The following is a 13,161-nucleotide window of genomic DNA, read 5'->3' on the forward strand; positions in this document are numbered from 1 at the left end:
TTAAAAATTACTTCTCGATCGTTCACTTCTAATCATTTAAAATGTGAGGAGTTCATAACTTTAATCTTTCTTTTTTAGACATTTAGTCATCCAGAAAGCTTTCTATGTAAAATATAGCAAGAAATAATCTTTTTTTAAAATAAGGAATTGATATTTTGATTATTTTCAAGTGCATCCTTTTGTTTATATTAAATGGTGTCGTCCCCGGGAAATAATTAAGCTGCAAAGAATATCGGTATCTCTCGTTCCTCGTTACTCGACTACTGAAAAGGCGCGTCTTCGAGCTTTCTTTTAATAAGACGATAATAATGGAAAGTAGGAAATGTAGTGGTCCATTTAACACATCTTGACTTATTGTTAGGTAAAACGAATGGCAGTAACGTCTTGGATCTTTAAAAGGCAAACAAATCATAATTATCTATTTTCGTCCATTCTTAAAAAAAAACTCAATACTAATTGTAAGATTCAGAGGATCTCCGCTTAAATTTTCATTTTCCCTATAAAAAATAGAATAAATAAAATATTACGAAGTAGTGTGTTTTATTTTTATTTGATTTTTACTTGCAGATACTAAATATTCTTTTATTTAAGTGACTATTGATTGTAGTTTTTCTCATTTAATATTTTTGATATATTAAACAGTAGAACCTCTTACGGTTCAGTCATGTTCAGCGAAATAAAACCGAAATTATTTCGGAAATTAACATAACTTTTTGATTTATTCCTTTACGAAGAATTGGTTATAGAGATTATACATTGACATTCTGATCATCATGTTACGACAGCACAGTCGTGTAACTATGATTCTGTTTTGTCTCGTTACGGCTGATTCGCAGAGTTTACAGAAACGCGATAAGCGAAATCTTATTCAATAATTCAGCTTACATTACCACAATGCAATACGAGCCTCACAATGACGGCATTGGATCAGATCACACGTTCCTTAAATCGCGATCAGTGAGTAAAAAAATTACAATATTAGCTTCGTCATAGATTATTTTTTCGAATTACTAAAAGAATTTGCTTCTTTCATATAAAGAAGAATAAGAAGCAATTATGTGAAGCTTTTTTGCATTTGTATGAATAAAAAAACGAGTTGCAGGAGGCAAGAAGTTTCCAGTTTCTCAAGGCAGGAGTAACGGCCGCTAAAGTCACTAATTGTGCAATTACATGATACAAAAGAAATGTATTTGAGCTGATTTTTAAAGAAAAATGGCAAGATCTGAGTCAACTTCGGCTCGGTTCGTTTCCTGGTTTTTTGGTTAACTGCAGCTGCAACTTCCACGATTCGGATGGTCTTCAGGTGATTGTAACTGGACGAAAGACAGCGGCACAGCCGCGTGGGTGTACCCTTCGGAATGGCCCTAAGTTACGTAATGCTGTAATGCCGCCGTTTAACGCCAATTGACCTCGTTATACACGTTTGCGCTAAAGGAAGTTTAACAATTGCCATTCAACCGAGCAAACCGTTGTATGCACCGCGAATCAAACACGCTCCATGCTTCCGTCTTTTTCTAGCTTCGCTTCCACTCACCTTCCTCGCTTATCCCGCTTCGCAATGCTCCGGACATTAATATGGAGCCGCGTGAAAGATTTGATTGGAAAATAATATTGTACAGAATTCTATCTCAAGTGTAAAATGTTGTGACTAATCTAGCGAAACCGAAAAGCGCTTCCTTTATTTTTGTTTTAAAATGAAAGAAGTATTACAACGTTTTTTTTTCCAATGTCTTACTTTAAGATAAGAAACACTGAATAGAAGATTCGAGGGTGAGAATGAAGTATAAAAAAAAGATTCTTTTTCACTGTATGTCAAGGTCTCAAGGTTACTAATTGTACTTCAAGGGTGTATCTTGATATATTTTTCGAAGCTTAGTATTACTGGTGACTTTAACGTATACAGGCTTCTGAGCCAATTAAATTAAAACAATTCTCACGCAGTGGTGTGTGCACTGCAAGTCTTCTCTTTGTTGTGGAAACGTGGAAAATGATAGACGATTGCCGATCATAGAAGAGAATAGATGTAACATAATTATCGCGTTATAATTATAATTATGATACCGATTTTTGACTAGTCGCAAGTACAGAGTATTTGATTAGATAGCAGTTTCAGCGATATTTTGAACTTAACGTATTAAAGCATTCTTCGTTTTTGCACGTTTCATTCATACATTCATGTTTTGAATATTTCGCCCCTAAATACTCATTTTATCAAGATAAATTTACTTGAGAAGATAGATTTATCTAGTAATTTAATTTCTTTGTGTTTGAATACCTTTAAGAGTTCACTATGATATCCTTATTTGAGGATATCACGTTAAATTGCAAGAATGGCTCGCGTAAAGTGCACTTTTATACGGCGCGGGTGTGTAATAACCATTAGGTCGCCATAGCGACAGCCGTAAAACACACCCCGAGATATATGAAGACGGGGCTGACCACGTTCGGCTGTGATCGACGGCGGCGCCGGTAAGACTAATTAATTGAAGCTCGCAAACACTCTCCTTCACATACGCGATCGTCATGAATGCCTTTATCTTCCCTAGACGTCTCGTATTGGAAAAAACACGTCATGTCCAAATATTTAAACTGTGACCATTCGCGAGATAAGCAATGTTGTCTTATGATAGTATCTATTACTATGACGACCAGTTCGCTGTTTATGTCTGCCGTGTGTTGATAAATTTATCAGTATAAATTGTATATTCAGTATAAATATGTGTATATATAACATGTACATTAATTACAATTGTAATTTTACTCGCTTTTTCATCATAATCCACTTTTAAAAACACGCATTAATTTCTTATAAATTCATATATTAATTCTTTTATATCAGTATTTAAGCAACCAGAAGTCTAATTTGTTACAAATCCATGGATCTAAAAGTACACTCTTGTGCGACTATAACTAGATATTAATGATTACGCGATAGTGCAGACACCATCATATATATCTTTGGTCATTGACACTATCACGTGCTAAGAACAAACATGCAGTAAAATACTAGGTTAATAAAATACTGGCATTAATCGTTAACATGCCGTGGTAACACATGCAACAACGACGGTGCACATTAATAGTTAATAAACGGTGCACGATCGGTAGGCATGCTTTTCAATTCTTTCATTCTTTCTATGTTTTACGAGTAGCACAGCAATAAAAAAAATATACGTAAATGGTACTACTACGTAGCTATATTGTAATATTTATTTATTCTGAACTTCTACGTCATTTGTTGGTTTGATAGCAGAGTTGTATCGCATTTCATACACTTCAACAAAGTAATTTTATCAAGAAGATCGTTTATATAGATACAAATATGTTGGAAAAATTGTCTCCGTGCGCTTCCTTCTGGTTTACCTTTGACGTCATAAGTAAACGGGTCTGAGATAAGTAATATTGCCGGCTTAAGCATCGTTTGAATAATTGAAAGATTGTTATGTGTAGAATATAACAAACTCATACGGAAAACTTATACAATAATAATCTATACTTTTAGATACAATAAATTATATTATCGTATCTATCGAGGATAATTCTTAAATTCATTAACATAAAAAATTCTAAAATGTCTGTTATACAATAACAAAATATACAATATTATTATTTATATTTTATTACTGAAATTGTATATATATATATTTTTTTTTTTTAATTTTTTAAATTACACTTTAATTCGCTATAAGTTATCTTATATAACTAATTCTATTAATAATTATATATATATGTGTTGTGTGTGTGTGTGTGTGTGTGTGTGTGTGTGTGTAATTAATTCTACATTATCAAGTCATTATATGGTATTTTTAGAATACTTCTTCTTGGGTAACCTTCCGGGTAGTAGTTTCTTATATGTATGAAAGAAGATTGCATAGATATCTTGTTCTTTTTTTCAGAATAATTTAAAAATTCTTATACGATTTATATATAAAATACTTTAGGGTTTGTTCAAAAAATTATTCTAAAATGTCTTTCGTACCAGGTTACTGGCACTAATCCTTAGTTCAATATATATTTTTCTATTAGATTTTCTAATTATGTTTCTAATTATTTTTTAAATACGTCATCAAATTACGAGCGTAATGACGTTTCTGCCCTATATAATCTGGAATCAATTTTTGCTAGAATTAAAAACTTCTGTCTACTGTAGAAGCTCTATTATAAATGTCTAAAAATTCGTAATTTTATGTTTAATTCTCTCAGTCATGATAAGTACCTAAAAATATATGAATATTACATTTTGATTTTTTCAAATAAAAGCGGTTTTGTCTAATGTAACACTTAACGTTAACGCGCGGCGCTAATGCATGGTATTTCCACTTATGCTCCATGTATATATATATACATATCCTCATTTATTCAATTATCATAGGCTGCGTGTGTGACTCAACAGAGTAAGTTGAAATGTTCTGCATACTTTAAGGAAAGAGTCATCGAAGAACATTACGTTGCATTTCTTTAGAAAGTATAGTAGAGAATCGATAATTTATTTGTAGATCGTGATGAATTGAGCAAAATTTGTATAATGCAAATAAAATGATAATTTAAATAAATATATTAAAACTTAAAAAAGTCATTGAGAATATTACATTTTACTCTAAATAGAAAAAAAATGAAAATACAAACATATCAGTGGATTGAGTGAAAAAAATGAAATCAGCTGACTAGAAAAAATCTATTAAATATACTTTAAGTTATACTTTATTTAAATACAAATACTTTAAACGTTACAGTTACGCTTTAAACGTTAAATTTTCACCATTACGATCATAGACCAGAATTTGCCTAATTAAAATCTACAATTTGCTTCATTATTATATTAAAGCATATTTTACACGTATATTCTTTATAATCCATTTTCAAAATTTTCTTTACCTACATTTCTGTCTATCAGTTTCCGTGTTAAATTCCATGTCAAATATTAATAAAATTATATTTTTAGTTTATTTTTTTATTTTTTTTGTCACGTGGGGAGAGAGAAAAAATATATAGATAGGGCGTAATCGAGTTTTCGTTAAAGAAAGTCAACTCTACTCAATTATTTCGAGTTTGCTAACAATAAGAAGACTATGCAGAAAGTGTGCGACTTCTGACACGCCCTGCACGTGGTATCTCCTTTGACATTTTATCTAGAAAAAATATTTACGATACTCCGCGCGGATACTCCGATAGTATTAAAATTCCAAAACTCTGTTTTCGATTTGCGTACATCAATACGAGTGTCCCCAAAGTAATAGCCGATAGAAAGTACTGGAGCGATTAATATTGGCGATTAATATTTCCCAGACAATAGAGTAATGGAGTCGATCAAATAATCGACGCGCGATCGGTAACGAATTGGCGAACCAAACCAATTTTTGTTTAGAAAAAAGAAAAAGAAAAAGAAGAGTATAAACTTTCGAGTTTTCCAAACGCGTCGGCCGATAGGCGAACCTTCTTCGGCGAGAGTAAAAGCATATATCGAGGCGCTTTGGAATCGAGCCACGCTGCGGAAAACGCGATCCTAGGTGTGTCTCCACACCTGCGGAAAGAATCGGGCAAGGTATCTAGGTATCGACAGTCGCGGTGTCCGATCCCGCGTTTAACGATATACCATCGATATACTCTCACACGAGACCGCACCGTGAACTCCCTCGGACAGCTACCACACAATTTCTTCGACATCGCGCGGAAGAAATTCTAAAGCTGGCAACACCGCGCTTACCCCAGCTACTGGCGGTCCTGCCCATAAACGCGCCGGTCTCGCGATTGTACAGAAAGGTCCTCATGGTCTGGCTGACCGACATGCTCGGCGGCTTTTCGTACGGATTCATCAGCTCCATCGTGACCATCGTCTTCGGGTCTTTGGTCACTACCATCGTGCGTCCCACCTGTTAACGAGGATTCCGCTTGATTTCACAAAACGCGCGCACCCGCCCGCCAATTCCCGCGAACACCACACCGCGAGTTCCCCCGAGAAAATTCGAAACACTCCGCACTCCTCTGGAACTCTCGGCCACGCCGAACTCTTCGATCGGCCGTACGCGCGCGATTCGTTCTTTTCTTTCCCTTCCCAACGCCGATTCGTACGAATTTCTCCGCAATTCCAACTCCGCAGGTTACTCCAACTCGCCAGGCGTCGCCAACAGTTGTTTCTTCGGCGCCACCAGGTTGACTAAACGCGCCCAACCAAGCGCGCCGCGACCTTCCTCCTTCTCTTTCGTTTCCTCTTCCCCTCCTGTTTCTCTTCAAGCTGCCCCTCCTTGACCGCAGGTTCGGACCCAGCTCTCTGTCGGGCCTAGGTGCTGCTGAAGATACGCACGCGAGCCGTTTTGCGTGGAAATCATAGCGGAACTTTTGAGCAAACACTCGCGTTGCTTGAAATTGTATCTATTTTTTAAAGATACAATGGCTTGAGGAACGTCAAGTGGCGACTGGGCAGGAAATACATCTAAGGATTATAATGCATTGCGGTTTATACGTCTAAAACAAGCATTATAAGAACAATATTGAAGTTATACAGTTTTTTCAAAATGATTAAAATTATAGGTCGGTATTCATAGTCGGATCTTATATATTTAAGACCGTCTTAAGTACAATCTTAAGATGTTATGAACCAATCACAGAGCCGTATTAGCATCTTAAAACATTACTTAAAGACGGTCTTGAAATAAGATCCGACTATGAATACCGGTTATAGTTCTCGTAGTTGAACAATGGATATTATTTGAATTATCGCGTTTTTAAAACTAAGAAAGATTCTTTGAACAAATTTCGAATTATATCCTATTATTAAATTCATAATATCGTCGTTCGATTTTAAATAATTTCTTTATCTCGAAATTTCGAAAATAATAAGCTTGAACAAATTTTTTTATAGTAGGTATATCTATACTATAGTTATTCTCCTTCAAGCCTAATACAGTATCTCGAATAATATTTTTCTATTTTCAAAGGGGTAACGAAGATGTATAAATGTGTTTTGCTAAATGTATATATGCAATTATAGACAAAACTCAATATATTAATTAATTTATATATAATTTATATATAACTCAATATTAATTAATTTATATATAATTTATTTTAAATTTGTATTGCATTAAATTTGTAAAGGCAATAATGCTGCGCGAACGACGCATATTCTCTTTTTAAAACTGTCAATGAGCTTTCGAACAATGATCTTTTCGATTATTCAACACCTTGCGTTAATCGACACATGAGCAATCGATGTCCCAATCACGTTTCAAAGCGACAAAATTGTCCGTTTCCCACAAATCCTAAGCACACCCTGTGCGGATACACCATAACGTAATGTGCTGTTCCTTTTATGACGTGGCAGGTCGCAGCTGCAGGTGCGTACATGTTTTGTCAATGATGGTACGTTGACATTGTGTACGGTAATACACACGTATTATAATCAGTGATGTATTTCCATTTCGCAGGACCCTTGGTTTCCACGCGCGCGATTAAAATTGCACATTCAACGGTATTTCCATGCACGCATTGCATGGAAAGTGTTTATTGCAGATTCGACAGTTTAATAAACAAACATTATATATATAATTTATTTTAACATTGAGAAACACTTGTCATTGAATATTGTAATATTTGATTTAATAATTATTTATCTATTGAATATTATAATATTTATTAAATGCATAGTAATTTATTTCTATTATATGTACACATATATATATTACTGAAATAAATTACTGCTACAGCAAAGTACTTTTTACTTACATTATAAAATAAACTTATAATAAAGGATAACAATCAGGAAGTTGCTAAAATAATTAAATATCTGTTATTTCGTAATAAGTGGACGGAATGAAATAAATTAAATATTATACTGTAGAAAAAAATCCATCATTTTTATTAGAGCGTGGTGAAAAAATATACACACTTAATATAAACTTGTAAAATAAATACTAAATAAAGAACAAATTATTTACACATTGTACAAAATAACAGCTATTTAGTCTCATTACCTTCCCGATTGTCACTCTGTATGTTATATTTTAGTAAAACATAACTAAAATAAATCTAAAGTGAGCTACAAACAGAGGTATGTGACAAACCTTCTTGTCATCGTTTCTTGATTATATATATGTGTTTGACTTTAATATATATATAATTAATTTTCATATATAATAGATGATATTATTAATCTTTCACCAACTTTATATTTTCCCTAACATTCCTGTCTCGAAATATGACACATTTTTATGAAATTTGGATATGCATGAATGACACAATTTGTAAAAAAAACAACATATATAGTATATGTAACAAAATTTGACTAAAGCCAATCGAATTTTGCTGAACCCGGTTCATTATCTCAACGCACGCGTCAAATAACAAAATTTTTAATTTTAACGCATTGCAACGCGTTATAGCGCACATGAAAAAAGAGCGTATTAAATCGGTAGAAATGCATGGAAACATTCGCATTGAGATTATTAGGTTTATTACTACAAGTAGTTTAAAGTTTTGCTAATCGTGAAATATAGTTGTAGCTAGTAATTTGTTGAAATAACCATTTATTTGGGAATGGTGACTATTGTTATTCGTTATATTAGGGCTGCCTAATTAATTATATGTCTCTCTCTGAACAGTAAAACATTCTACATTCTTTACTTTTCTTTAGCATCATAAGTATTTTCATTATTCTTATTAATATTATGTCAATTTCTTTTTTTAATTAAAATTGTAATAATTTATTTAGATAATATCATTGATATTTAATGCTTTTTGCTTTCTTATCTATCTTAATTCTATTTTCTGTAGTAAAATAAAATATAGGATCAGTATTGGAACGATTTAGCATCTCCGTGCATCTCGTTAATGATATCTGCCCCAATTTAATTTCTCGCGGCAGTTCACCTATCCGTCGCGATTAAAAAAGCTACGAATACGATTTCCTCAACTGAATCGTCGGGCAAATTGGGGGCTAAGGTCAGCTCACGTGTATGTGACCTTAGTAGTCGCGATGGCACGCGTGTGCGCGGCTCGCAGCGACTGTTCGATTAGTGTGGTCCACTCCACTCCCTTTATCACACCGGGACGAGCTAGGCGCGTGTAATGTGAGTCACACACGGAGACCGATCTGAATTGACCACATCCTGCCCATTTCGTCATGTGACATTAATGTCATTGCCGTCCTGACGGAGAATTTCGAGCGAAATAGAAGAATCAGCGTCGCGCTCTTAAGTATCCCGACCTCGCATGAAAGCGACTTGCTTCCGCGAAATCTGAGCTCATGCATATTTGTTAATTTTATAGTACTATAAGTGCGCTAAGGTAATTTATTATATCTCACGAGCAGTAAAGTGCGATTTTCTTAGATGGCAAAATTTCCATTACAATTGTAGAAGATCTCGTAATTTAATATTAAATTAAAATAATATATTAAATTAATTTAAGTGTAATATTAAATATTAATGCTTGTAAAGCAATATATATTAATATGTTTTTACTTATTTATTGCAATATATATTAAATTAAATTAAATTAAAATCTTGCCTTTGGAAATGAGATATGATCTTTCTTTTCTGCTGTTACGTAATGAAATAGATTCAAACAATTCTGTAGATCTGATTTATTTTCCACAACATATTTCAAGTATAATGATACTACTAACAATTATGCCTATCGTATGCCTTATTAGCCAATTGTGTTTAAATCTTCCGCCGTCTACAATAACGTCTGCATTTTGAAAAAAATGTTTACGCAGAACAGGAGTCAAAATGCGATTGTTATCCTGATAACTTGAGGTGTAAAGTGAAATAGATGGAACTTTAGGCATTGTAAATTTGTAATTTTCTGTAAACATTTGTGGAATGTCTTTAAATATTCAAAATAAATCTGCGCTTAAATTATATCAAAATAAAACGTTTGCTTTTTTTACAATTTACTGACTCGAGGAAAGTATATCTACGTATCTTATTTATCTTTCTTTTCATCTTTCGCAGGTCATAGTTATACACACTCGAATCCATCGAATGCTTATCGCATTCGTTTGATTTAAGAAGTAGTAATATAAATTGTTGTTCTTATTGTGATCTTATGCATTATATTCACTACTTCTCTCCGAATTTGCAAATATAATCACCTTGCGGCTGCTTTCTTAAAGGGGAGCGTGCACTTGAAAATAACGAAAATACATATCAAATTCTGTTATTTTTTAAAAAGAAAGATTGTTTTCTGCACATTTTGAATTATACGACAAAGAAAAAGCAGATAAATGATTACAGGGAATATGAAGCTGTAACGTCAAATAGAATCAAACTTTTGAGAAGCTCTCCTGTAAAATCATGTATTTTTGGCTTTTATGTATCTTTGTCTTGGGAAATACCGAACTAATTTTTATAATTATGTTTTTTTACTTCTTCAGAAAATAAATGGATTATAATTTGATCATCCAGTTTTAAAAAATTGTAATTTTATCGAAAGTTACAAGCGATCAAAACTGCAAACGTAAACTTTTCAAACCGTAATTCAAATTCATAGACAGCTTATTTAGCATCCATCAAAACGTAGCCAATTATAGGTATGAGAAGAAGAATAAAAGCAGATAATTCGATGCAAACATAAAAATGATGAGAACACCAAGGAATATAAAGATAAACAGTTTTGCTCTATAATTTTGCAACTGCACTCTACCCCTTAAATTATCGCTTATGCTTATTATTATAAGGTTAATTTGTGACAGGATACATTTAACCAAACTGATAAAAAGACTAATAATGACACAGGTAGCATTATAATCACAATAACGCCCAATAACAACTTGTTAAAGATTTATCAACCATCGATGATGATAGTAATTATAGTAAATCTAGATATATCTAGATTATACAATTATTTTAATCAACAACAACAAGTTTATGTCGTAGAATGCCTTAATAACGCTACAATCATCTGCTTTAAAGTGTACGTGGATCACTTTAGCTATATAACGAAAAAATAATCTTCTAATATTTAGTACAGCTGCGTATGGAATCCCATGGATTTGCTATATCCTCAACAAATTAGCAGAGGAATTATCCTCATCTAAGCATATGACCTACTTTAGTATCTCATAGATGTTTGTTTTTTAAGATTTCTTTTTTAAAATTTTAGCGTGTATAATATTTCAATGAATGTTTTCCTCGTATATGAATAGTTGCAAAAAGCAAATAGAATATGTTAGAAAGTAGAGTAATTAAACACAGGTGATTAAAATAATCCCTTAGCAATCTATAAAATTACCCTCGACAAAATTATCTTTAACTAAATTATATATTTTATATTTATGACGTTTATGTGCAATTATTTCTTGAACAAAATTAAACCTTTTGCTTTATTGATAATATGATCACAAAGATTATTATAAATTATTTATTCAACGTTTAATAATTAAATTACTGATAAATATTGATAAATTATTACCTTATATCATGTCAGCAATATCTAATTCAATGAACGTTTAATTGTATGTATGTATGTATATATGTCAATTGACATTTATAATACATAAAATTGTTGGTTCTTAATTTATGATCGTGTGAAATTTTTTTTGTATTGATTATTTATTGTATTGATATATAATATCGATATATTCTGTATCATGCAGTGAGTAAAAATAATATTTACTCCATATTATTTGGAATAATTTTATACAAAGCAGAAAAATATCATTGCAATGTCTATTAGAATACATTGTTTTTATTTGTACTAATACATTGAACAAAGCACATTGTAGCAATATGTGTTTCTTTTTTCCGCAAAATTATCCCAAAAGAAATGGGTTGTACAAATATTTTTTTACTCATTACATACGATATATAACAGATAGTGCAATTACATTCTTAATTTACACCTCAATATTATTATTTCTAGAAAAAAATCGATCAAACAAAATTGCATTATTTCAAGGAGAACATGAATTCTCATTTTAAAAAACGATATTTTTAAATCTCCTAATGGTCCTTATCTAGAAAGAACTCTTTTAACTAAATTTATATCTCTTGAGACTGTGTATCTTTTGTTTGATTTTTCTCTGAAGATTATAATATTAACGTAAATGAAGATAATAATTTTAGTGCACCATACTGTATATATAGGTATGTATTCAGAACGAGAATGGACCAAATCCATAGCGGCATAACTTATAAAATACGAATTCTACGTATTTTAATAAAATAAACTTTACATTTTTGCTGTAAATACCTCATCTTCACTAATTGTAAGAATCATGTAATGTGAATAACGTTATACATCTTTGTATGCAATGTTTATCACGTAATCACATAAACAAGCGTTACTCAATATGTACGTATATAACATAAGACGCTGCTTAAACACTGTTTATACTACACACGGCTTATCAATAATTCAACAACAAACGCGGTATCTAACAAGAATGTTAATGGTTTCTAATTAAATATCCTGTTAATAAGTAATGCATTCCTCTGCTGCGTATAAAGCGCTAGTGCTCGAATATTAAAATTGTTAGCTTCAATCACAACATGGATGTACATACACATATGTACCTATAATGTATATACTCTCTAAATCTGAATCAGTGAATATAGTCACTGATTCGCAGTACTATTCATTGATTCAGATTTAGAGAGTACGATATATGTAAATACGGATATCGTATTGGCGTATTGGGTATACGTAATGGATTGCATTACAAGTTCCTTCTTGATTTTTGTAATTTTATCTCGTTTTTACAATTTTTTCAAAACATTTTCTCTACATGTGCGCTCGAATGATAAACGTTAATTTGTAAATCGCGTTCCATACGACTTGGAAAGCGAAATGGTATGCAGAACATACACACGCACGCACGCACGCACGCATAGACGATGTCTTACAATTAATTAAATCGCAAAGAAGTCTTTCAGTCTCGGTTTCGGTCATCTTGAAAAATCAGACATCGATCCGAGTAGTTGACTAAGTTTAAACACAATCAGCTTGAACTCGATGCGTACACGTATCATTAAAGGCTGTTTTTCTTATTTATGTTTTCTTCTTTTTTTTTTTAATTTATATATCAAATTTTTCTTACTCTCTTTTTCTCTTTTTCCTCTTTTCATCTTCTCCTTTCTCTTACGCACACGATTAGTGTGATTTTTATATTTCAACAATTAAAAACCGCAATAATGAATAATAATATATAGCCATCCTCGT

At 32.3% G+C, this 13,161-nt stretch overlaps 1 protein-coding gene across 1 annotated transcript in view; it reads right to left on the reverse strand.

Annotated features, from left to right (window-relative positions):
- The window catches only part of LOC139771585 (sodium/potassium-transporting ATPase subunit beta-2), a 13,146-nt gene extending 6,979 nt beyond the window's left edge, over positions 1–6,167 (reverse strand). Inside the window, exon 1 of the mRNA XM_071704462.1 lies at positions 5,705–6,167. Within this exon, the coding sequence (XP_071560563.1) occupies positions 5,705–5,858 (154 nt within the window). The 5' untranslated portion in view covers positions 5,859–6,167. The remainder of the gene's footprint in view (positions 1–5,704) is intronic.
- Positions 6,168–13,161: the final 6,994 nt, after the last annotated feature.

This window comes from Temnothorax nylanderi, unplaced genomic scaffold, assembly GCF_030848795.1.
Source record: "Temnothorax nylanderi isolate EJ_2023f unplaced genomic scaffold, tnyl_v1.0 TNYL_tig0041_pilon, whole genome shotgun sequence".
Taxonomy (NCBI): Eukaryota; Metazoa; Arthropoda; class Insecta; order Hymenoptera; family Formicidae; genus Temnothorax; species Temnothorax nylanderi.